Source organism: Physella acuta, unplaced genomic scaffold (genome assembly GCF_028476545.2).
Source record: "Physella acuta isolate Inbredline_101_S28 unplaced genomic scaffold, ASM2847654v3 ptg000318l, whole genome shotgun sequence".
Taxonomy (NCBI): Eukaryota; Metazoa; Mollusca; class Gastropoda; family Physidae; genus Physella; species Physella acuta.
The window spans coordinates 58,953-85,211 of NW_026731837.1; the positions used below are offsets into that span (position 1 = coordinate 58,953).

A 26,259-nucleotide genomic window follows, 5' to 3' on the forward strand; every position below is an offset into this window, starting at 1 on the left:
GTTTTAATAACAAGCTTTTATGTAATGATGCACTCAAAAGTAGAAAATAAATTATACACTACTATTTAAATTACTATAAAGAAAAGCGTGGGTCTCTTCTCAAATATTAGTAAAGGTATCCAATAGGTACTAAAGTACTAAAGTGACCCACGATTTTCTTTATAGTAATTTAAATAGTAGTGTATAATTTATTTTCTACTTTTTAGTGCATCATTACATAAAAGCTTGTTATTAAAACGTTTTTTATGAATTTTTTTTTCCTGTGACTTTTTTTCCTGTGACTTTTTTTCCTGTGACTTTTTTTCCTGTGACTTTATTTCCTACAATCGAGGGACCATAGGTTGTTTAACCATAGGTTGTTTAACCATAGGATGTTTGACCATAGGATGTTTGACCATAGGATGTTTGACCATAGGGGGTTTGACCATAGGATGTTTGACCATAGGATGTTTGACCATAGGATGTTTGACCATAGGATGTTTGACCATAGGATGTTTGACCATAGGGTGTTTGACCATAGGGGGTTTGACCATAGGATGTTTGACCATAGGATGTTTGACCATCTGATGTTTGACCATAGGATGTTTGACCATAGGGTGTTTGACCATAGGGGGTTTGACCATAGGATGTTTGACCATAGGATGTTTGACCATCTGATGTTTGACCATAGGATGTTTGACTATAGTGTGATTGACCATATGGGGGTTGACCACTGCGGGGGGTTAAACTCATGCAGTTTTTAAACAAAAAGAGTAGTAAGGGGGATCATAAGTAGGTGCAACCCTTTTGCATTTATGTGCATATGACATTGTTGTGTTAGAAAAATGTCAACCTAGTGATAACTCAAGCAGAGGCGTAGCGACCCTTCCCGGCGCCCGGGGACAAACTTTCGATTTGCACCCTCCCCCCCCCTCAAACTTTCGATTTGCAACCCACTCAAACTTTCAATTTGTTTTCCAACCCATTTTGGCGCCCCTAAGGTCTTCGCCCGGGGACATAATTTATGTCGTGTCCCCCCCCCCCCTCGCTACGCCTCTAAACTCAGGTCGTCTTTGACTCAAATAATCTTGTCGTAGATAGACTTGAAATTATGGCCTCATCATAATGTGGAAATCTTTTGTAAAAGGCGAAAGATTTACTCGATGTCAAGAGAAACCCGTTAGTCTGGGTTGTCGTTGGTATGGTATCTTTTTTTCTTTTTCGCATTTTCAAGTGTTTAATGAAGGTTTTAGTGTTTTAGTGGATAAATCAAAGCAATCATAAAACTTTATTTTTTAAAGAGACTGAACTAATCAAATAATTTCTATTTTACCACTCACATGATTCATCTGAGATTTGAGTATTGTGACAGATCACAAACAAATATACCTTACTCTTCCTTAGCACCGATAAATTGCTGGGTTAAAGTTTATTATGCTAAACAATACTAAAACTAGTAAATTATTTCTGTTTCAAAATACATAATAATTTTAATTAACCAAAAGCTTTGAAATTACAATCAACATTGAATCCTCATTTCCAAAATTTAAAACAAAAGATACATTTTTTTGTTATACTTATATTCTTGCAATTTAAAAAATAAATTTATTTCAATGTAAAAGTTTAATGTTACATTCCCTCCCTTTTTTATTATGCTTAAATAATGGGAGACAATCGATTGCCTTTAAATAACCGCCCAACAGTAACCATATTGTTGGCTTTAGTCCTTTTATCCTATTCAATGCATCATTAATGTGGCAGATCTATGATCCTCGATGCACAGCTGGGGAGGGGGGGGGGGGGGGGGGGGGAGGTAGTTGCACATTTTACGGCAAACAGTTTTGAAAACTAAAGAAAAAAGTAACTGTTTTTCGAAACTTGAAATTGCTTAATAAAAAATTTATAAATTTATGGGACGGCGTATCCTAGCGATATGGCTAACCCGAAAGTCGTGAGTTCGGATCCGGGTTCAATTCAGTAGAAACTTCCCAAATAGGCACCAAACTCACGCTAGGGAAAATTAGGGCTGCTGGGCATAATGCTGATCAAACTATCACTTCATCTATCTCATGTGTTTTGGGCACTAACGGGAAAAGATGATGATACTAAACCATGTGTTTAAGATATTACACTTTACAAAAACTAGAATGAAGAAAAACTTTTTCTTTAATGAGCACATCACTGCTACTTACATTTTCGATAAAATATAGGTATATTGTAAGAAATATTTCAATCAGACATTTTGCAGTTTTTACATATACACTGAGTACACTCAAAATATACACACCCACGCATATATATATATATATATATATATATATATATATATATATATATATATATATATATATATATATCGCATACAAAACAAATACTTCGTGAATGAAACATATAAGTTTATTTGTCAAAACAAGTTAAAAAACATAATGTATACATGAAATTACTATACAATCAGAATCAACAACAACTAAGACAACTACCAACTACACTATACTTCGAACAACTTTTAAAAAAAAATAACATTACTCGTGACTTACATTACTAGTAAGTTTAATTTACGGAGCCTCATTGGTTAAGCTATGTTAAAAATAAATAAATACATCATAAATACTTCTGTTAGTTAAGGGTGTTCATTCTTTAAAAATACTTGTCTGTAAAGTAGATAATGTTATTGTATTTTTGATGAGAAGAAATGGTCGTCGGTTTTTTCCTGAATGATGGCCTATGTCTAAAGGGGTCATCAATAAATGACGTCACGCTTTTTTGGACGATTTTTACCTCCCCCCCTCCCCTCCGTCACACATCGTCACAAAGAGCCAGACCCCCGACCATAAAATGACGTCACACCTCAGCCTACAACCCCCCTCAAAATTGCAGTTGAAGTTGAATTTTTTTTAAAAGTATCGATATTTTTGCAAAATCTTGTCTGAACTCTGTCAAAATAGAGTATTTTAAACAATTCCTATTACACTTTATTAAAACAGTTTTCTAAAACGTGAAATAACGTCTAAAATTCGTTTTCTAACATTGCTTTTTTATAATGCAAAAGTGTGACGTCGTACCATATGAACCACCCCCTCCCCCTCATCACACACCGTCACAAAATTACGGATCCCCCTCCCCCCTATGAGTGTGACGTCATTTATGGACGACCCCCAACTGTGAATAGGTCAACATAATAGTAGATACATCAAATTATAATTTTGATGAAGATAGCGTCACTTCCGGCTCTATTGTAAAACCAAGACTTCTTCAGCCATGAGAAAAGATCATCGGGTCAACAAGTGCAAAACATCCCCGGAGCAAATCAGGGAGATAACTCAGCCACTTATATTTCAAAGAGAGGCAAGAACGCTCCTTTGAAATTTATGTCAAAACAACTCAATTTTTTTTGTCTTCAATAATATTTTTGAAAACAAACAAACAAACAAAGCAACAATAACAACAACCCCACAGCTACACGTTAAACTAGTTAAAACATGAATTTAAAATTTCAGAAAAATAAAACACAGAATGGTAGTTTCTGAATTACGTTTTTTGTTGAATCGATAATTTTTCATCTGAAAAAAGACAAAATTGTAATTATGATATATATATATATATATATATATATATATATATATATATATATATATATATATATATATATATATATATATATATATATATATATATATATATATATATATATATATATATATATATATATATATATATATATATATATACGCGCGTGTAGGTGTGTGTGTTTAAATAAATAAATAAATAAATAAATAAAGAAATAAATATATATATATATATATATATATATATATATATATATATATATATATATATATATATATATATATATATATATATATATATATATATATTTAAACACACACACACCCCTACACGCGCGTAGCACGCACAATACACACACACAAACATATATATATATATATATATATATATATATATATATATATATATATATATATATATATATATAAACTCAAACTTAAAACTACAGAGCGTTATTACCTTGTCGGACTGAGTTTTTTTCTGTGTGGCAAGTTTGACACTGGCATCCATTGAGCAATGTAAAAAATCCTTTTTTCTTCTTACCAAAGGGGCACTCGAACTCCACGATTCTCAGCCTCTCAACTATACCCACACAGCACCTGCTCGTATTGGGGTAGGGTGAGGGTGTGTGGTGCAGAAGATACAACATTTTTTTAAATCATTGTTAAGAATTTAAGCTGACTAGTTAGCATTAGTATAAAATAAGATGTTTATATTATTATGAAATATGCGTTTTTTATTTATTTTTATTTTTAAAGCGACACAGCTACAATTTTGCAAGGGATTTTGAAGAAGAGATGCATGTCAAGGATTGTAATATATATATATATATATATATATATATATATATATATATATATATATATATATATATATATATATATATATATATATATATATATATATATATATATATAATATATATATATATATATATATATATATATATATATATATTTATCAACACACCAAAGATGTTTTTGCTCTTTTCAGTCTATTAAATCCTGATATCGTTAGCCAAAAACAAACATTTTCATTCAAACCCTGGCACCAGTGTAAGTCCTGAATCTGATCCTGATTTAAATCTGACACCATACCCCAACAGTAACCCCAATCGTATCGCGATATCAACCCTAACCCTTAAAGTCATACACCAGAACCCCCTCCCCGAACACTGAGGATCCCGTGGGTATTAAATGAAGCATTACTTGCAAGACTGTGTGGCAAAGGTTTCTATGGCGTTGGGGTCCTTGTTGGCGGAGAAGATGAGCTGAGGGGTGAAGTAGCTTCTGCCGCAAGACCCTGTAAGCAATACAGTCATATTAGAAAAGTGTGGACAAAAATTACAACACCTGAACCTATAGTGAACCAAGGCAGGGGCGTAGCGAGGGGGGTGCGGGGGGTGCGGACCGCACCGGGTGACACCATTTAGGGGGGTGACACCAAGGCAAAAAATAGCAAAATATATAGAGAAAAATGATAATTCCACTTAATAGAGCGATTAATTAGAGTGTTAAATAGCCTTTTAAGAGGTGGGGAGGGGGTGCAAATTGAAAGTTTGAGAGGGGGGGGGGGGGTGCAAATCGAAGGTTTGAGGGGGGGGGGGGGGTGTAAATCGAAAATTGAAAGTTTGTCCCCGGGAAGGGTCGTTGCGCCTCTGGGGGGTGACACCATTAAGTGCCGCACCGGGTGACACCCGACCTCGCTACGCCACTGAACCAAGGTCATGCATTACTAGGCTGCGGTGACTCAAGGGGCGAAAATATGTAAAAAAAATTTCTAACTAAGCACAAAACAAATGGTTATTACGTAGTTAAGTATCTTTATGATTCATGGATTCATCATTGTAAATATACCCTCATAATTAAATTCAATTCTGCATTAAAATGTCATAAGCTCAACTTTCAAGTTATGAAATCATCTTCTTTTAAAGTCAATACTACCCAAGACACAAGGGCCAGATATAATAGTCTGTTACTATGACCTCCGCATATAAAGGAATAGTGCTGTCACTACTATGCCAAGCCTCTCCACTTTTCCCTAACGTAAGTCCCCCATCTGAACTGGAGATTGTACGGGATTTGAACTCGAGACTTAAGGGTTTGCAGTTGCTTGCTCTACCATCCGACCATGATTCTCCCTCCCCCCTTGTTAAGTTATGACATATTGTCATTAATTCCTCAACCACAGAGCTCCATATGTTATTGCACCCTTGCTATTCCAACAGCCTCAAATACTCCTGCATGAAGTATCAACACCGCTCCGACGTCATCAAACCACAGCTCTAAGTGACGATATGTCACAACACACGATGACGTCATGAATGAAATAACTCGACATGGGCGGATTAAGCTCGAACGGGGCCGCTCGGCTGAAATTGTTTGGGGGCCCCTATATATATATATATATATATATATATATATATATATATATATATATATATATATATATATATATATATATATATATATATATATATATATATATATATATATATATATATATATATATATATATATATAAAAATGAAAATTTAAGGGCCCCTAAAAATCTAGGGCCCTTTACTGCAGCCCTCTCAGCCCCACCCCCATTAATCCACTACTGCAACGTGAGCGTGACGTCAAGTCTCTAACAAAGCCACTCATCCATGACTCACCCATGCAGTAGTACATGTCCACTGGTTCACGTGTTTTACACCCTCCTTCATGGTCCACTAGCACCTCACGCCTCATGTGTAGGGAGCACAACGGCTCAAAAGGTAAACTTTCACCTGCGTGATAAAAAGGTAAACTTTCACCTGCGTGATAAAAAGGTAAACTTTCACCTGCGTGATAAAAAGGTAAACTTTCACCTGCGTGATAAAAAGGTAAACTTTCACCTGCGTGATAAAAAGGTAAACTTTCACCTGCGTGATAAAAAGGTAAACTTTCACCTGCATGATAAAAAGGTAAACCTTTACCTGCATGATAAAAAGGTAAACCTTCACCTGCATGATAAAAAGGTAAACCTTCACCTGCATGATAAAAAGGTAAACTTTCACCTGCGTGATAAAAAGGTAAACTTTCACCTGCGTGATAAAAAGGTAAACTTTCACCTGCGTGATAAAAAGGTAAACTTTCACCTGCGTGATAAAAAGGTAAACTTTCACCTGCGTGATAAAAAGGTAAACTTTCACCTGCATGATAAAAAGGTAAACCTTCACCTGCATGATAAAAAGGTAAACCTTCACCTGCATGATAAAAAGGTAAACCTTCACCTGCATGATAAAAAGGTAAACCTTCACATGTACAGGTAAAATGTTAACTTTCACAATAATGTAAACTAAATCTTCGCCTACAGAATGTAAAGAACCTCATAAAGGTAGTGTCACACAATAACATAAAAGTAAACTTTCACACGCACAATACAAAAATAAACTTTCACATGCACAATATCACGGTTCATTTTCACCTGCATCAAAATTAAGTTAAAATTCCACCTGAACAGTAAAAATATACACTTCGTCTGTAGGCATACGACACATTATTTTAATTCTGACAAGGAAAATCTTTTTTATTTTTATTTTTTTAATCATGCAAACAGATCGATAATTAAATTAGAACACTGCACTCAAATTTCAAACTTTCTTATTTTAAGGGAAAATGAAATTGCGCTAAAAAATGACGCACCGAAACACATTTTTATTACAAGGGTCGTTAAGTTGTAAAGAAAGACAACTCTACTTTTTTAAAAACACTCACCAAGCGCGATAACTCTGAGCGTGGCTGTGAACGTTTTGTGAGCCTTGTTGTTTCCGATGGTGCAGACGTATTCACCTTGGTCGTCTTTGGTCACGTTGGGCAACACCAGGTCACCGTTACTTTCACTAGTCTGGGGGGGGGGGGGGGGAAGGGAGGGGTACAAAATTCAGAGGTGATAAAACATCTGGATAACATTTTTTTTTTTTTTTTAAAAACAAAAGATGGTTAGGATGCATACTTTACGATTTAAGGCACACTAAGAGTTTTAGTTCTTTTTTAATTAAAAAAAAATCATGGCTTTATTTGGACGCCCCACACCTAATAAAGTGAAATTAAGAATCTGACTTTATTTAGAGTTAAAAAAAATAAATGGGTGTAGGGACCTACTGTATATGGCAAAATATTTTGTTTTAAATATTCTCTATTTCATGCTCAACCCCCATCTAGTACTCCCATCCCTTAACTTTTATAAGCACCTCTCCCTCCCCCCCCCCCCCCAGGATCTCTCACACACTGATCAATTTGATCAATAACATGTATGTACTCTGAACAATTCAAAAGGAAAGAAGAAAAGCGAAATATTTTTAAGAAGTTTCGCACCATTACATCGAATAATATATTATTATTTACTTCACGTAACACAAGTCAATCTTTAACTTAGCATTAACATGTACAGTGTGGTTGTTGCCTTAAAAATTTACATTAGGCCGCCTTCTGGCGTAGCCTATATTTGCATTTCACAAAATGGACTAATTCCCATATTTCGCAAATTTTTTTGCCCTAACACTTGAGACTGGAAAAGACTTGGTCGGATGGTAGAGCTCACGACTACTAACCCGAAAGTCGAGTTCGGATCCCCGGGCTCGAGTCTGTAAGACGTCCCTGAGTCCGCCCAGCACTGATGAGTACATGACTCACGTTAGGGAACAAAAGCAACGAGGCACATGCGCTGACCAATTTATCCCTTGTATGGCACATTCATAAACTCAGATAAACTCTGCTTCACCTGCCCTATGCGTCTTGAGCATGAACGTGACAAGATGATGCTGAAGTAATGAGACCAACCTTCAAGACCTGGTACATGACCTGACTGTCTCTCTTACATGTCCAGGTGACTGTCGGTATGGGCCAGTCGTCTGACCTACACATGAAGATGACCGTGTCCCCAATCAAGGCCGTCTGGTTCTCTGGTCGTGTCACGATCTCTATGTCGTTCAGGGGCATGTTCTCTGGAACAAGTTTATAGAACTTTAGAACTTTAGGGACATGTTCTCTGGAACAAGTTTATAGAACTTTAGGGACATGTTCTCTGGAACAAGTTTATGGAACTTTAGGGACATGTTCTCTGGAACAAGTTTATGGAACTTTAGGGACATGTTCTCTGGAACAAGTTTAGAGAACGTTAGGGAAATGTTCTCTGGAACAAGTTTATAGAGCTTTAGAGACATGTTTTCTGGAACAAGTTTAGAGAACTTTAGGGACATGTTCTCTGGAACAAATTTAGAGAACTTTAGTGGCATGTTCTCTGGAACAAGTTTATGGAGCTTTAGGGACATGTGGACGTGTTCTCTGGAATAAGTTTATGGAACTTTAGGGACATGTTCTCTGGAACAAGTTTATAGAACTTTAGGGACATGTTCTCTTGAAAAAGTTTATAGAACTTTAAGGCGATGTTCTCTGGAACAAGTTTATGGAACTTTAGGGACATGTTCTCTGGAAAAAGTTTATAGAACTTTAGGGATATGTTCTGAGAAATAGGCTCAAAGACTTGTCAGTCCTCTCTCCTTCACATCCCACCACCCCTCCCGGAACAGAATAGAAAGAAATTATGTAGAAAATATTTACTTTAATCACTCTACCCTACCCGCCATTCGGAAATTTAAGTGCGCCTCCCAAGAAGTTTTAAGTGCCCCTTTCCCTCACACACACACACATACACATAAAAACACACACACACACACACACACACACACACACACACACACACACACACACACACACACACATATATATATATATATATATATATATATATATATATATATATATATATATATTATATATATTGCGTATGATCACCATGCTCCAAAACAAACTCTAAGAATGTTAACACATTTTTCTAAACACTTGTAAATAATGTTTTGTGAGAACTTTTTTACATTTTAAAACAAGAGGATGGGTGATCGCAATAACACTAGAATGTGGGCAGGTTTTCCAGGTACCAGGTCAGCATGACCTGACCTTGCGCGTGCAGTTCTCTCACCTGCACACGGCGACCCCGACGTGTCTTATCTCCCGGCCATAAAACTGTGTTTTGTTTACATAACAAAAGTTTTTTTCTTGTTTTTTTTTTCACTTCACCCCCCCCCCCCCAAAGCTGGCTGATCTTGGGTGTAAAACTTTCGGGTAGATTTCACCCGGTTCCTTAAGTGCAGTGCGTCTGCGCCCTGTCTGGTCCCGTGATAAGGTCCTGGCTTGTTGAAAAACAGTGCCAGGTTCGAATCACGTCAAGAAAAGTTGATGTGCGACCTTTTATAAAAAATAAATAAAACCTGCTTTGTTTTATAAAACTGGTTGACCCTAATTATAGCTAACACACATGTGAAGAACATAGACTGTCTAGACTATATGCTTCGGACAATTCTAACCTCCCGATTACTTAAAAAAAAACTAACACAACAAATAATAATTGGTACACCAACATATCCGCTATTATCAAATACATAACCCTAATCGTACTTATCTATAATAAAACATACATTTATTTGATTTTGCCAAACCAAAAAGTACATTTTAGCACAAAAATACGCAAATTTAATAAAGATTCTAAAGTTTTATTTAAAAAATACAGATACAAAATAATGCCCACCATTCTTCATATTAATAAAAAACGATGATAAAATAATTTCGTAATATTTATGAAAAAAAAGATATAATAATTCGTAACATTACTTAATTAACATAAAAGATAAAAGAACTATTTTGCTCCATCAATAAAACAACGAATACTGTGGTTTTGCTCCAAAAAAAAAAAAAGTAAAGGCATTAAGTGATTTAGTTATAAAATCGGTTAAACAAGAAAGACGTAGAAAGGAAAATAGAAAAAAAAATGACTCCCCCCACCCACCACATAAAACAACACTCACTGAAGGTTTTCACATAGAAGTCTAGAAGTAGATCTACACGGCAAAAATAAAAATCGTTCAAATCCACAGAGCTAAATATATCAACGGGAATTTCCAGCCGCATATTAAATCTAAAATCTCGACCTTGACAAGCATAGGGGGTTGACCTCCATTTTTTTTTCGACTCCATGTTGGGTACAAAATTTTCTTTCCATTTCGTTTAAGGTGTTTCTTTCGTTTGTATTAAAACATCCAGCCGGTGTTTCTTCAAGACTTTTTTCTCCGGGGGGGGGGGGGGGGCACTTGATATTTTCGGGGGGGGGGGGGGGGGGGGGAAATTGGGGGGGGGGGGGCGGACACTGGTAAAAGTATATGTTTTCTATATAAATTCCATCTCGTTTCTTAAATGTCTGGGAGAAACTCTGCATCCAGCCTCCCCCCTTTCAAACTGTGAAGGTTTTTTTTTTAAAATTAATGTTAACACCCACCGCATAGACAGCGTAGGTAGGTAACTTTAGATCAAGGGTTCTTAAACTGGGATTTATCAGACTCCGTAGGTGGGTGTGTTTGTATAGGAAAGTCCATGACAATATTTTAAATAAAAAGTACCCGACTATTTTTTTTCTTTAACCCTACGCTAAATTATAAAAGTTTCCAATTATAATTTCCTGACTGACAGTGGTATATGGAATGAGAAAAATTGAGCATCACTGCTTTTCATGATTAAATCAATCACGTATTCAAGGGTTATCTTCAGAACATGAATAAATCAAAGGTTTACCATAAAAATATTATTTTTTTTATGGTAAAACCTGTAAGTAAACAAAAAGCCTGACTATTTTAATCTGACTCTTCACCCTAACACTACGACCCACTTTTAACGCTAGTCCTAACTCTAACCTCTAACACTTTCCAAACAACACTGCTGAAAAAGTGTTATCTTCTAATCACACCATCTGTCTTCCACTCAGATTAAATTTACGATTCATGTTTTTCAACTGCTAGACCGTGAGTACTAAAGGTATGGGTTTCTAGACCGTGAGTACTAAAGGTATGGATTCCTAGACCGTGAGTACTAAAGGTATGGATTCCTAGACCGTGGTATATACGGTATGGATTCCTAGATCGTGAGTACTAAAGGTATGGATTCCTAGACCATGAGTACTAAAGGTATGGATTCCTAGACCGTGAGTACTAAAGGTATGGATTCCTAGACCGTGAGTACTTAAGGTATGGATTCCTAGAGCGTGAGTACTAAAGGTATGAATTCCTAGACCGTGAGTACTAAAGGTATGGATTCCTAGACCGTGAGTACTAAAAGTATGGATTCCTAAACAGTGAGTACTAAAGGTATGGATTCATAGACCGTGAGTACTTAAGGTATGGATTCCTAGACCGTGAGTACTAAAGGTATAGATTCCTAGACCGTGAGTACTAAAGGTATGGATTCCTAGACCGTGAGTACTTAAAGTAGGGTCAAAGGCGTAGCGAGTGGGGTGGGGGGTGGGGGGACATATGTCCCCGGGCGACGACCTTAGGGGGGGGGGGGCGCCAAATTGAAATTTTGAGGGGGGGGGGTGCAAATGAAAAGTTCGAGGGGGGTATGCAAATAGAAAGTTTGATGGGGGGTGTGTGCAAATGAAAAGTTCGAGGGGGGTGCAAAAAGTTCGAGGGGGGGGGGGGGGGGGGCGGTGCAAATCGAAAGTTTGTCCCCGGGCCCGGGAAGGGTCCTTAAGCCTCTGAGTAGGGTTTCATAATTTTGTCTACTCACACGAAACCACCTCTTCTAGCGTACAATTCAGGATCGGTATAACAGAGCACGTGACAAATAAGCTCAGCGTTGAGTATACGCAGCTAGAGAGCTTAAGTTGAGAGTATTGTTAAGCTATCTGAGCTACTAAGATGGAGCTCAAGAGCAAGGCATTAATGGAAATAAAATCCCTTAGGTTAAATTTATGATGAAGTTGTCAACAGATTTAGAATGGGGTCTACAAAATGGAGCTACCTTAAGCTCATTTACCTAACTAAACCTAAACGTATAGCTCAGTTTTCAAAAATTTAACAGAAAGCCCACCCACCTAACATTCAAAGCTTTAACGTATGGTTCAGCTGTCTGAAATTAAATTTTTTAAAACCTTTCACCATACACCCACAAGTTAAGAGTTTAATTCATTTGCCCAAAATTCAACCTTCTAAGATCATTCGTTTAACGCGCTCAGGCTGAACGTATACTTCAGCTATTCGAAATTCAAAGTTCATTCACATAACACTCTCATATAGTTCATCAGGTTAAACGTATAGTTCAACCGTCCAAAATTCAAAGTTCACTCACCGAAGACCCTTAGGTTAAACGTTTAGTATATCAAGTTAAACGTATAGTTTATAGCTGTTCACTCACCTAACACCCTCAAGCTAAACGTATAGTTTAGTTGTCCAAAGTTCAAAGTTCACTCACCTAAGACCATCAGGTTAAACGTGTGATTCAGGTGTCCAAAGTTCAAAGTTCACTCACCTAAGACCATCAGGTTAAACGTGTGATTCAGCTGTCCAAAGTTCAAAGTTCACTCACCTAAGACCATCAGGTTAAACGTGTGATTCAGGTGTCCAAAGTTCAAAGTTCACTCACCTAAGACCATCAGGTTAAACGTGTGATTCAGGTGTCCAAAGTTCACTCACCTAAGACCATCAAGTTAAACGTATGCTTCAGCTGTCCAAAGTTCAAAGTTCACTCACCTAACACCCTCAAGTTGAACGTATAGTTTAGTTGTCCAAAGTTCACTCACCTAAGACCCTCAGGTTAAACGTGTGATTCAGGTGTCCAAAGTTCAAAGTTCACTCACCTAAGACCCTCAAGTTAAACGTATGCTTCAGCTGTCCAAAGTTCAAAGTTCACTCACCTAACACCCTCAAGTTGAACGTATAGTTTAGTTGTCCAAAGTTCACTCACCTAAGACCATCAGGTTAAACGTGTGATTCAGCTGTCCAAAGTTCAAAGTTCACTCACCTAAGACCCTCAGGTTAAACGTGTGATTCAGCTGTCCAAATTTGTTCTCAGCCACACACGAGTAATCCGTGGAATCATTGAGAGTGACGTTCCTTATCACCAGTTTAGATTTGTGCTGTCTGAACAGAAACTGGGAACACAATAAAACAAGACACCGGTTTAAATGTGAGAACGTGCGAACTTAAACTGGGAACACAATAAAAGAAGACATCGGATTAAATGTGAGAACATTCGAAATTAAACTGGGAACACAATAAAACAAGACACCGGATTAAATGTTCAAGTCAGTAGAACATCCCTGAGTCCACCTAGCGCTGATGGGTACCTATCTCACGTAAGGGAAAATAAAGGCGGCTGGGCATAGTGCTGACCACACTATTCCTTCATATGCCGAAATCACAGAAACAGATGAACTCTACTTTACTTGCCCTTTTGACAATTTGAAAGTAGAATGACTGTTCTGTCTTTTCACCGCACTGTAGAAGTATCGTGGTCTACTCACTTGCTAGAGTACAAGCTGGTGGGGAGTATCGATGCTAGTGTTTTGCCAGCATCGATATCCTGGTGGATAGTATCGTTTCTAGTGTTTTGCTAGCATCGATATCCATGATGCCTAACGCTAACACCAGGCTCTAACTCTAGCCATGGCTATAATCAAAGCCTTATAATCCCAACACTAATCCTGACTCAAGTTGTACCTGACCCTTGCCTTGACCATATAAGCCATACCGGGATCAAATCTCCAACACCAAACACAGCAATGCTATAGGTGTACACGAACCCTAGATTGACCTTCCAACACTTTACTCAAGGTATACATGAACCCTATGTTTATTGAACCTCCAACACTGAAACCAGAGTTTCTTCCAGGCATCTCTTCGGGGTGGGAAGAAAGTCTACCGCCCCCTCCCCCAGCGAAATTAAATTTATATAGATAATATATACTTTTAACAGTGTCTGCCCCCCCCCCCCCCGAAGAAAGACTATCGCCACCCCCCCCCCCGCCCCCCGGAAATTTCAAGTGCCCCCCCCCCCCCCGGAGAAAAAAGTCTGGAAGAAACACTGACTGAAACCTTTAGGGTCGTTAATAAATGACGTCAAACTCTTGGGGGGGGGGGGGGGGGTCCGAAATTTTGTGACGGCGTGTGTTGAGGGGAGGGAGGGGTGGGGGGTTGCATTTAAAAAAGCAATGTTGGAAAACGAGTTTTAGCCGTAATTTCGCGTTTTAGAAAACTGTTTTAATAAACTGTAATAGGAATTGTTGAAAATACTCTATGTGGACAGAGTTCAGACTAGATTTTGGAAAAAAAAATATCGATGTTTTAAGAAAAATTCAAGGGGGGGGGGGGATTTTAGGCTGAGGGGTGACGTCATTTTAGGGGTGGGGAGGGGGGTAATCGTAAAAAAAAGCGTGATGTCATTTATGTATGACCCCTTATAAACGATCCCTACTTTGAATGACCCTCCATCACTGAACCCTATATACACGAACCCTACTTTGAATGACCCTCCCTCCAACACTGAACTCTATATACACGAACCCTACTTTGAATGACCCTCCAACACTGAACCCTATATACACGAACCCTACTTTGAATGACCCTCCCTCCAACACTGAACCCTATATACACGAACCCTACTTTGAATGACCCTCCAACACTGAACCCTATATACACGAACCCTACTTTGAATGACCCTCCCTCCAACACTGAACTCTATATACACGAACCCTACTTTGAATGACCCTCCAACACTGAACCCTATATACACAAACCCTACTCACTTTGCTTTTTTTTGCTCTCAGCTTCCTGCCATTCATCAGCCAATGGAAATCTGGGTCGGGCGACCCCTTGATATTGCAGTATAACGTGACGTCAGAGCCTTCTCTCGCGTCGATATTCCTGTCTTTTGGAGGTTTCCTCTCCCAATATGGCGCCACTAAAAGTAAATTTTAAAAAATCGTCAAATCCAATAAATAAATAAAAACTATACATTAGATTAAAAAAAAGTACGATAGATCCTAAAAAAATTTTTTTATTACCCTGTTAGATAATCAAAAACGAAACGACAACCATAAAGATAACATTTTATTTCTCTTAAGCGCGAGTTATATCTTTTTTTTTCAATTTTAATATTTATATAAAAATAAAACCGCGAAAAAAAAATGAAGTTAATCGGAAACCAGTGATAAAATAAATATTCGTTGCAGAAAAAGTTTGCGGGTAAATCGTTTCGGGTGTTCTGCAGCGTAAAAATATTCCAATTTTTTTTTAACGATATAAGCGAGCCAAATCTTGCTGAGCGTGCAAAAAATTTCGGGGTTTTTCCTTGTATGTTAAGTGTTAAGTTTTTACTTGGTTGGTTTTTCTACTTCGATTTTATATTCGAGATGGTTGGGATGAAGAGCATCTTTCTACATCAAATCTTGTTCCCGAAACAATAACAAGGTTTTTGTTACACTTTTGTTAACCCGTTGTACTTAGAACAGTAAGTGCCAAAAAAATTTAATTCAACACTTTATTAGAAGAGTTTCTTCCAGGCATCTCTTAGGGGGGGGGGGGGGGCAGAGCCTAAAACAACCTAATCAGGTGCTATGAACTCTGACAATTAGAACCTAAGTACAGGTGTAAAAAAAAGTTTGCAATTGTAGAGAATACATAGATGGGTGCTCAAGGAACGATTTTAGACATTTTGATCAACATTTTTTTCTGGAACTTGAATTCGCGTAAACAATTTTAATGAAGTGTGGGGTGACAAAAGTGTGTGAAACTGTAAGGTTTGCTGATGGCCACACTGCCCTATCTCATTGAACATCCTGTCTCAGCTTCCCGTGTTTATCATCATCCAGAACTACATCCCGCTTTCTTTGAGGTAAAGAAACATTAGCCGCAACACACATTAGCCGAAACACACATTAGCAGAAACACACAGCTGAAACTGAAATGCCTGAAACACGATGAAAGGGACAAGAATAGTTCCAGAACTGGTTCTTCACCAGACGACCAGTTCCAGGCTCTTTGTCTACCTGGATTTATTCTAAAGCCATAAATAACTGATCACGTGACCAGGTAGCCTCCCTCTGACACTGTAATTAATTACCGTTTAAATGGTCGTTTTCATGGACATTAGCCAGTGTCCACTGCATTCGGTTGTCTAGTTAAGGAAAAAAACAACATGGAGTAGTTTCTACAGTTTTCAATGTTTTTTTTGTCTGTTGTACTTACATCACAATTTTTAAAAATTGGTTGTGTTTAATTCTCAAGCAAATAGTAAAAATCAGGAAAAAACAATACATCGATTAATGGAAACAATCGGACTTATACGAATACACACTTACGAACACACACACCCACACATGCAAGCACATATACACAAACATACACACACGAACACACACACAAAAACCAACACCCAAACACACACACAGACATTAAGACACAAACACTCACACAAACACATACACGTATACACAAACACAAATACACGCACGCATAAATACAACAGATACAAACACACAGACTCAAACACACAACACGCACACAAACACATATACACACCACAAACACACACATCCAAACATATACACACAAACACACACACATCCAAACATATACACACAACCACACACACATCCAAACCTATACACACAAACACACACCAGAAACACCCCACCCACCGTTTTTTAAAGGGCTCCTAGACTTCCGGCCAGACTTCTCCCTCCGTGGGTTGCATTTGGTGCCGGTCCTGACGGGTTTACGACAGTCTTTAGGGGCGACGGTGGATAAGGTGATGAACAGCACGAAGATAGTCGAGACCTGGGTCAAGCGGTTTACCTTCATCCTCTGATGGTCCAGAGGCTGGGGCTGGAAAACAAAACGTTTGAAAACATTTTTTTTCCCACGTGATTGTATTATGGCTGGAGAATAGAACTATTTTTTGAATTTTTTTTTTCCATGTGGTGGTTTATGGCTGGAAAACTAAACTTTTTAAAAGACATTTTTCCCATGTGGTGGTTTATGGCTGGAAAACTAAACTTTTTAAAAGACATTTTTCCAAATGGTGGTTTATGGCTGGAAAACTAAACTTTTTAAAAGACATTTTTCCATGTGGTGGTTTATGGCTGGAAAACTAAACTTTTTAAAAGACATTTTTCCCATGTGGTGGTTTGTGGCTGGAAAACTAAACTTTTTTAGACTTTTTTCCATGTGGTGGTTCATGGCTGGAAAACTAAACTTTTTAAAGACTTATTTCCATGTGGTGGTTTATGGCTGGAAAACTAAACTTTTTAAAGACTTTTTTTCCATGTGGTGGTTTATGGCTGGAAAACTAAACTTTTTAAAAGACATTTTTCCATGTGGTGGTTTATGGCTGGAAAACTAAACTTTTTAGACTTTTTTCCATGTGGTGGTTCATGGCTGGAAAACTAAACTTTTTAAAGACTTATTTCCATGTGGTGGTTTATGGCTGGAAAACTAAACTTTTTTTAGACTTTTTTCCATGTGGTGGTTTATGGCTGGAAAACTAAACTTTTTTTAGACTTTTTTCCATGTGGTGGTTTATGGCTGGAAAACTAAACTTTTTAGACTTTTTTCCATGTGGTGGTTCATGGCTGGAAAACGAGACTTTTTAAAAGACTTATTTCCATGTGGTGGTTTATGGCTGGAAAACTAAACTTTTTTAGACTTTTTTCCATGTGGTGGTTTATGGCTGGAAAACTAAACTTTTTTTAGACTTTTTTCCATGTGGTTGTTTATGGCTGGAAAACTAAACTTTTTAAAAGACATTTTTCCAAATGGTGGTTTATGGCTGGAAAACTAAACTTTTTAAAAGACATTTTTCCATGTGGTGGTTTATGGCTGGAAAACTTAACTTTTTAAAAGACATTTTTCCAAATGGTGGTTTATGGCTGGAAAACTAAACTTTTTAAAAGACATTTTTCCATGTGGTGGTTTGTGGCTGGAAAACTTAACTTTTTTTTAGACTTTTTTCCATGTGGTGGTTTATGGCTGGAAAACAAAACTTTTTTAGACTTTTTTCCATGTGGTGGTTTATGGCTGGAAAACTAAACTTTTTAAAATACATTTTTCCATGTTGTGGTTCATGGCTGGAAAACTAAACTTTTTAAAAGACATTTTTCCATGTGGTGGTTTATGGCTGGAAAACTAAACTTTTTAGACTTTTTTCCATGTGGTGGTTCATGGCTGGAAAACTAAACTTTTTAAAGACTTATTTCCATGTGGTGGTTTATGGCTGGAAAACTAAACTTTTTTTAGACTTTTTTCCATGTGGTGATTTATGGCTGGAAAACTAAACTTTTTTAAAGACTTTTTTCCATGTGGTGGTTTATGGCTGGAAAACTAAACTTTTTAAAAGACATTTTTACATGTGGTTGTATATGGCTGGAAAACTAAACTTTTTAAAAGACATTTTTACATGTGGTTGTTTATGGCTGGAAAACTAAACTTTTTAAAAGACACGTTTACATGTGGTTGTTTATGGCTGGAAAACTAAACTTTTTAAAGACTTTTTTCTATGTGATGGTTTATGGCTGGAAAACTAAACTTTTTTTAGACTTTTTCCACACAATTGTGTTATGGCTGGAAAATATAACATTTTATAAACAGTTCCCTCCCCCCCCCCCCCCGTGATGGCCTTGGGGATGGAAAGCACCATTTAAAATATAGAATTTCATAGGAATTTATCCTTTTGATGGTCCTATGGGTAAAAAAAAAACTTTTAAAAACTGTGTGTTGGTCTTATGACTGAAAAACAATATTTTTTTTTTACATTTTTTCCATGTAATGGCTTTGTGGATGGAAAACACCTTTTAATTTTATTTTTCTCTCTGTGATGGTCTTATGCAGGGGTCTCCAAACTACGGCCCGCGGGCCGTATGCGGCCCGCGAGGACCTCTCATCCGGCCCGCGTAGATCTTTTTGCCCACGGAAAAGATTTTTGTTGGAGGAGGCTGAAGAACTTTGCCAAGAACATTCAAAACAATTTGAAAATGTGGCTTTGGGTGCAACTACCATTGCCCGCCGTGTTGCAGACATTGGTGAAAACATCGTGACTCAAATAGCTAAAAATGCAAGCAAGTAACGCCATTTTTTCAATTGCAATGGATTAGCTGTTCCACCTCTCAAATGCTTGTGTTCATTAGAGGTGTGAATGAAGACATGAACATAACACAAGAGCTGTCTTCCCTACATAGCATGTATGCCACTTTTACCGGAGAGGTTATATTCAATGAGTTTTAAAAATGCGATTATAACTTGGACTGGACTAACCTCAGCTGAATGTTGATGGAGGAAAGTACATAAGTGGCATAAAGAAAGGCTTAGTTGGACAAGCGAATGAGAAAAACATTTTACAACCAGTGTTCCTGCACTGTATTATTCACCAGCAAGCTTTGTTTGCTAAATATATGGACATTGGTAGTGTACTGAATCCTGTGGTGAAGATGGTGAATATAATAAAGCCACATGGGCTTAACCATAGATAGTTGAAAGATGCAAACACAGAAACGCAGCATTTACCATATTAAACACAGAAACGCAGCATTTACCATATTAAACAACAGTAAGGTGGCTAAATTGTGGGAAAGTTCTGAGCAGAGCATTTAAGTTAAGCAGGGAAATGGGTGCCTTATTGGAAAGTAAAGGCAAGCCACAGCCATTAATGTCTGATGAAGAGTGGGTATAGACATTGACCTTTGCTGCAGTCATAACTAGTCCTATAAATTTTCTGAACCTAAAACTACAAGGAAAGTAAAATCTAGTTTCTGTTCTATACACCCACTTAAAGGCCTTCAGATCCAAACGGATCTTGTTTTTGGAACAAGTACAGGCCAAAAACTTGACACACTTTCAGCAGTACAGGGTCTTCATGGCTAAAGCAACAGCTTAGTCATTTGCATATGAGATCATCAAGGACCTCCAGCTTCAGTTTCAGTGGCGGTTTTCTGACTTGGATTCAAAGGCAGAAGAAGTGAGACGGTTTCAAAACCCATTTGAAGCAAATGTGGCCAGTTTCCCAGATGAACTACAGCTGGAGGTCATTGAATTGCAAGCAAATGACCTTCTTTGAAACAAGTTCAAAGTAGGGCGGGTGGGTTTTTATAAGGTTTTTAAATAAGTTTTTGCCAAAGGAAGACTTTCCTAATTTAAAAACTTTTGCATCAAAGTACCTTTCAAATTTCGGAACATTTTCAAGAATAAAATATGTGAACAACAATTTGAGAACATACTTGGACCTCGAGTGCGTTGTCTGCCCCCCCCCACCCCCCCGACAGTGTTTCTTTCAGAAATGTGTATATATTTCTATATAAATTATACTTTTTTGGGGGGAGGGAGGGGGGGGGGGGGTAGACGTTCTTGTGGGTGGGGGGGGGGGGGAGAGATTCGCCAACTCGAAGAACTTCCTAGAAGAAACTCTGGCCCCCGACCTGATATTTTATAGTTAATGCGGCCCTCGGGCTGAAAAGTTTGGAGACCCCTGGTCTTATGGGTGAAAAAAAACCCCTAGCTTTTTTAAAAACATTATTTCCTTGTGAAGGTTTTAGGGATGGAAATCAATTCTAAAAATACCTTTTTCCTGTTAAGTTCATGAGCTAGTGGGTATGGTAAATATTGTATAGCTGGTGGAAACAAAATATAAAATAACTTTATGACAATAAACGTTTAAATGCACTTAAAATAAGAAAATTATAACTATGTGCTTTCATGAGCATTTTTTTTTTTTTTTTTTTTTTTTTTTTTTTTTTTTTTTGCCTCAGTTTTGTAAAGTTTTATATACTGAACTATTATTTTACCTATATATAAAACTTACTTTTTCATCACTGGCTGTTAGGGAATGCCATAGTTTACATTACTTTTTATCCATTAAACCATTTCTCTATCATGAGCATTGGTCGAACATAACAATAATAACATCTCTTCCAGATTATATTTATCTTCATTTAAAAGCTTATTATTATTCTAGTGTTTTAATATTTGTTTTATTTTCTACGTTTTAGTAATTCCTTCCAAATTAATTAATACCACATACAACTAATATGTCTTGTTAAAAACCCGATCAGTAGCTTAGAATCTAAAAATCACCCAGCCAGAAAAGAAAAAAAAAAAACAGTTCATCATCGTCGAATAGCTGATAGAGCAATCGATATAATTTAACCTTGTTATCTCCCCTTTTATTAATAATCTTTTAATTACATTTGAATGATTAATTTAATGTTTAATTAGATTAAAAATTATCTGAATTGTAAGTACACTGGGCAGGGATAGGGGCTGAATTGTAGATAAACAGGACAGGGGGTGGGGGCTGAATTTTAAGTACATAAGGCAGGGGGGGGGGCTGAATTGTAAGTACATAAGGGAGGGGTGGGGGCTGAATTGTAAGTACGATGGGCAGGGGATGGGGCAAAATTGGAAGAAGATTTTTAGTATGTAACTTTGATAAAGGGCTGCCTATAACGCCGATAGGTTTAACTATCCTTCTGCTGTTATTTTGACCTCACTTTGTGAGTTTCAAGAAAAGCTGATTCACAACATACACCTAGCCTAGAGACAAGGATTTTTAAAACTACACGTCTAAATATGCTTCATACTTTAGTCTATATTCGTTTGCAATGTAAAAAAAAGGGCGAAGTGAAAGTTTTTAAATTCTAAATTAAACGATTTAAAAAGTAGATAATCCTTAGTAAACGATGAATAGGACGGCACAAATATAGTACACGAAGCTGATTTTCCTATACTTCTTCCAACACAATTAAGAATTACTTGTTAACTTGTTACACGCCATTGAGGCAATTGACTCCGATTTCAGCCTGCTTTTCTTTTTGGATTTGCTTCCTTAGCCTTTGTCCAACCAAGAACAAACTACAAGGCAGCAGTTATTTTTTTTGGAGTTGTCTCTCCTAGATGAGCTGCTATCCCCAGCTATCGGGTTTCTATACTAAGCGTACACCAATGTTATAACAACTGTAGAACTCCTCAGAAAGTCTTGGTGGTTCCCGCGCTTGCGTCTCTTGGGTGTCTTTGAGTCCACCCAGCTCTAATGCGCTCCTGATTAAAATCGGAAAAAATGAAAACGGTGTCGATAGTGTTGACCCTTCGAATTCCAAGGTCAAATAAACAGATTAACGTGATAATTCTCTATGTTGACTTTCAATTATAAAAGGGAGCTAATTTAACTTTAAAAACAAAGTTTAATATTTGTCGCATTTTGTTTTTAAATTTTTAAGTATACGCTGTTGTTAAACAAACCTGACTGAGAGTAACCGCTTAGGTGAAGCTGTTTCAATGTGGAGAACGAATCGGAACACAGTCCACAAAGGTAAAGAATGTACATATTTAAATCTTCCTGAATGCTCACAGTTAGTCTGACTATCCTAACGGCAAGGCACGTGCTCAGAGAAATACTGAAATAAAAAATTCTTAATTTCACAAACAGCCTTCCCCCCACCCTCCCATACTCTCCTGTAATTGCGATGTTATTTGGCGAAAATTATTTTATGAGGATACAAAAAAAAAATGTTTTCACATTTACCGCCCTTGAAGTGGTTTATTATGACGTGTCAGGGGAGACAACTCAAGGGAACTCGGGTTTCACTTCTGCTTGTTTTGCCGCGAAAACAAAAAGCGAACAACCCCTAGCAGACCCGCCGATGCGTTTCCTGTTTTTGTAGTCGTCTGCTGTGATTTCAAAGATGTCAGGTTTGGTTGGTTCCCAGATCAATTATTACATTATTATTAAAAAATACATTTAGGGTCAAGAACGTATAAATTTGTTTCATTAAAAAAAAAAAAAAAACAACAATATTTTGGCAGACAATCTAATTCAATTTATCCAACAACTGGCAAACATGTTGATGAGATAAAAATAACTTACATCTGAAATATTGGCAAGTTAACCGAAGCTTACCGAAAATAAACGATGATTATCGAATTGACATAAAATGACAATATGCAAATCCATATCAATGTAAGATCCACCCATCTAATATTCCATTTTTTTTAAACGGTAATCGTGTAACATAATAGCATAATAAAAAGTTACTTCCTTTAAGCTTAGAGCTAAACTTATCCCATAACTGACCTTACTCTTTCGGTCACAATCTTCAACCCTAACCATTTTATCTATCTTTTCTGCGTTTTGATTAGCACACGTCTGAAAGATACATACGATTAAAAAAAAAATTCTTCTTGTTCGTCTTAATTTACAACTCCCGTTGGAGCATATTCCGTTTACAACATCCTTCAATACTTTGTTTTTTTAAAAACTAACACAAACTAAACAATTATTGCTTTTAAAAGTAGAATAAATCAATTAAAAATAAACTGTTCCTAAATATGTTATCTAAGATTAACAACTTTCCATTTTTATTACTGCATAGTAATGAATTCCAGTTTCCAAAATGCAGAATATAAATGAGTGATTTTTAAATACTGATTTAATAACATTAGAAAATGATAAACAACGCTTAAGATAACAAGGATTAAGGCAGCTAATTTAAAACAAACAAGACGAAAACAATCAACATTAAAAACATACGACCAACGACATACAATATACATGTACACGTTTAAAAAAAATTATTTCTTAGCTAGAGAGTTCGGGTTTGAGTAGCGAATTAGATAATAATTAAACGCTCTTGAACTTACCCAGGTTTAAAGAGTACTCGTCAAATTGTTTTTGGCAATTACACAGACAGCTAGCCACACCTCAAATAAAATGACATAGCGGAAATAACATAAGATCTCTACTACGTCTGTTTTATTCGCAACTGAAAGTAAACCCTCACTATACACCCCCTCCCCTTCCACACACACACATATACACAAGGTAGCAGTATTAAACACATTTCAGGTTAAAATACAACAAGCTTAGCATCTTATTTTAATTACTTAAGATATACTGAAATAAAATCCTTAAACAGAACAAAACGATAGTCTATGATTTAGTATAGATGAAATAATTAAAAAGACGTCTTCATACTCAACATGTACTGAAACAAAATGTTTAAACAGAACAAAACGATAGTCTATAATTTAGTATAAATAAAATTATTAAAAAGACGTCTTCATACTCACGACGTACTGAAATAAAGTCCTTAAACAGAACAAAACTATAGTTTATGATTTAGTATAAATAAAATAAAAAGACGTCTTCATACTCCGAGTATACTCCCCATGTAATGAAATAAAATGCTTAAACAGAGCAAAACGATAGTCTATGATTTAGTATAAATGATTAAAAAGACGTCTTCATACTCACCAAGTACTGAAATAAAATCCCTCTACAGCAAGTAGCCAACCCTGCTCTATGAAACTCGCCTCCTACATCGTGACATGAGTAGCTTGCAGGGGAACACACAGGGCATGTTTAGATAAATATATAGAACAATATTTTCACACTGTACAAGTTCCAGCTACACTGTGTTACTAGTTCTCTAGATTTAGCCGCGCCAGGAACGATAACTCATCACACAGGAACGGTAACTCGTCTAAAAAAAAAGAAGGTAATTAATTTTTAAACATTTTAAAAAAATCGAATTAATATCAGAAATATTATTTCGACATCGAAATTATATTAGAAACATATATTTGTATATTAAATATAAACGTTCAAATTAATAAACAAATACATTTTTTAGTTTTCTGAGAAAATTCAATCAAATAATATTTTAAAGCTAGATCTACCTGTTTTTTTTTCTCCACCTCCTTTTTGCTTTCTCACATCCCTCCTTCGCTATACCGAGAAGCTGCCAAATGCAATAGGTAGAAAAACAAGTCACGTGATATTAAAAAAAAGTTCCAGGGGGAAGGAATCATGTCTTTTCACAGTGGCGATAAGCAAAAGCGTGTGGGGGTAGCAGACGGTAAAGAGCTGATTGCCTTCAAGGTGAGAGAAGTTAGCCTGACCGAGACGAGACTTAAATAATCTCGGAGCAGACGAATTGATTGATAGAACTTTCTCGCTAACGTTTTTTTTTATCTGGCCACTTTCCTATTGCCAAATTGTAACATGATTTTGGTGTTGGCTTTAAAAAAAAAAAGAACAGAAATTTGTGCACTAACATATTCGAGAGTTTATATTGATAATATCTATTGATTAAAATAATTCTCGAATACTGGTAATGAAATAATATGCAAGCAGTTAAGTTGTTTATCATTTAATTGACTACTGGGTGAAAACTTGTAGTATCCAAGAGGCCTGAGTATTAAAATTTTCATTGTGGGTTTCTTCTACATCAAAACTTGAATTTCACGCCTTTTTTTCCATGTGATGGCCTTGAGGATGGAAAGCACCATTTAATTTTTTTTTCTCCCAGTGATGGTCTTATGACTGGAAAAAACCCCCAGATTTTTTAAAAAGATTATTTCCGTGTGATGGTTTTGGGTATGATAAACAATGAAAAAAAATACCTTTTTCCTGCTAAGTTCGAGGGATAGTGGGTATGGTAAATATTGTATAGCTGGTGGCCACTTCTATAACTGCTGTCCAGAGTTAACCACTCGCATGTTGGCCATCTATATCTCGGCTGTCCAGAGTAAGGCCACTCGCATGTTGGCCACCTATATCTCGGCTGTCCAGAGTTAGGCCACTCACATGTTGGCCACCTATATATCGGCTGTCCAGAGTTAGGCCACACATATGTTGGCCACATATCTTGGCTGTCCAGAGCTAGGCTACTCATAAGTAGGCTACCTTCTGGTAAGCACCCTGAGGCTAGCTACCAATATGTAGACTATTTACAGATAGACAAATTACAGTTAGGCTACCCTTAGCCTTCTACCAGGTAAATCACCGATAAGTTTCACACAGGTAGCTTATCATAGTTAGC

The 26,259-nt window shown here is 36.8% G+C and overlaps 2 protein-coding genes across 2 annotated transcripts; both read right to left on the bottom strand.

Moving 5' to 3' along the window:
• Positions 1-320: 320 nt before the first annotated feature.
• LOC131940470 (uncharacterized) lies at positions 321-698 on the bottom strand. The gene has a single exon (XM_059299131.1). It carries the CDS (start codon positions 696-698, stop codon positions 321-323), a length of 378 nt encoding a protein of 125 aa, XP_059155114.1.
• A 1,662-nt stretch (positions 699-2,360) lies between these two features.
• Positions 2,361-25,166, bottom strand: LOC131940471 (fibroblast growth factor receptor 4). Its single transcript, XM_059299132.1, has 11 exons — positions 25,115-25,166; positions 24,690-24,918; positions 17,092-17,278; positions 15,199-15,353; positions 13,416-13,545; positions 8,352-8,515; positions 7,287-7,416; positions 6,203-6,316; positions 4,755-4,848; positions 4,006-4,145; positions 2,361-3,539 (listed from the first exon to the last, which is right to left on the bottom strand). The coding sequence occupies exons 3-11, from the start codon at positions 17,252-17,254 to the stop codon at positions 3,508-3,510; spliced, it is 1,122 nt and encodes a 373-aa protein (XP_059155115.1). The 5' UTR covers positions 17,255-17,278; positions 24,690-24,918; positions 25,115-25,166; the 3' UTR covers positions 2,361-3,507.
• Between the last annotated feature and the right edge of the window lie 1,093 nt (positions 25,167-26,259).

Bases quoted from the DNA above. Each gene is read 5' to 3' on its own strand.
- LOC131940471 (XM_059299132.1), bottom strand. From the start codon at position 17,254: ATGAAGGTAAACCGCTTGACCCAGGTCTCGACTATCTTCGTGCTGTTC. The intron at 7,417-8,351 runs GTTGGTCTCATT...CCCCCCCCCCAG, and splicing joins TCATGTACCAGGTCTTGAAG to ACTAGTGAAAGTAACGGTGA. The intron at 4,146-4,754 runs GTAATGCTTCAT...CAATACGAGCAG, and splicing joins TTTGCCACACAGTCTTGCAA to GTGCTGTGTGGGTATAGTTG.
- LOC131940470 (XM_059299131.1), bottom strand. From the start codon at position 698: ATGGTCAATCACACTATAGTCAAACATCCTATGGTCAAACATCAGATG.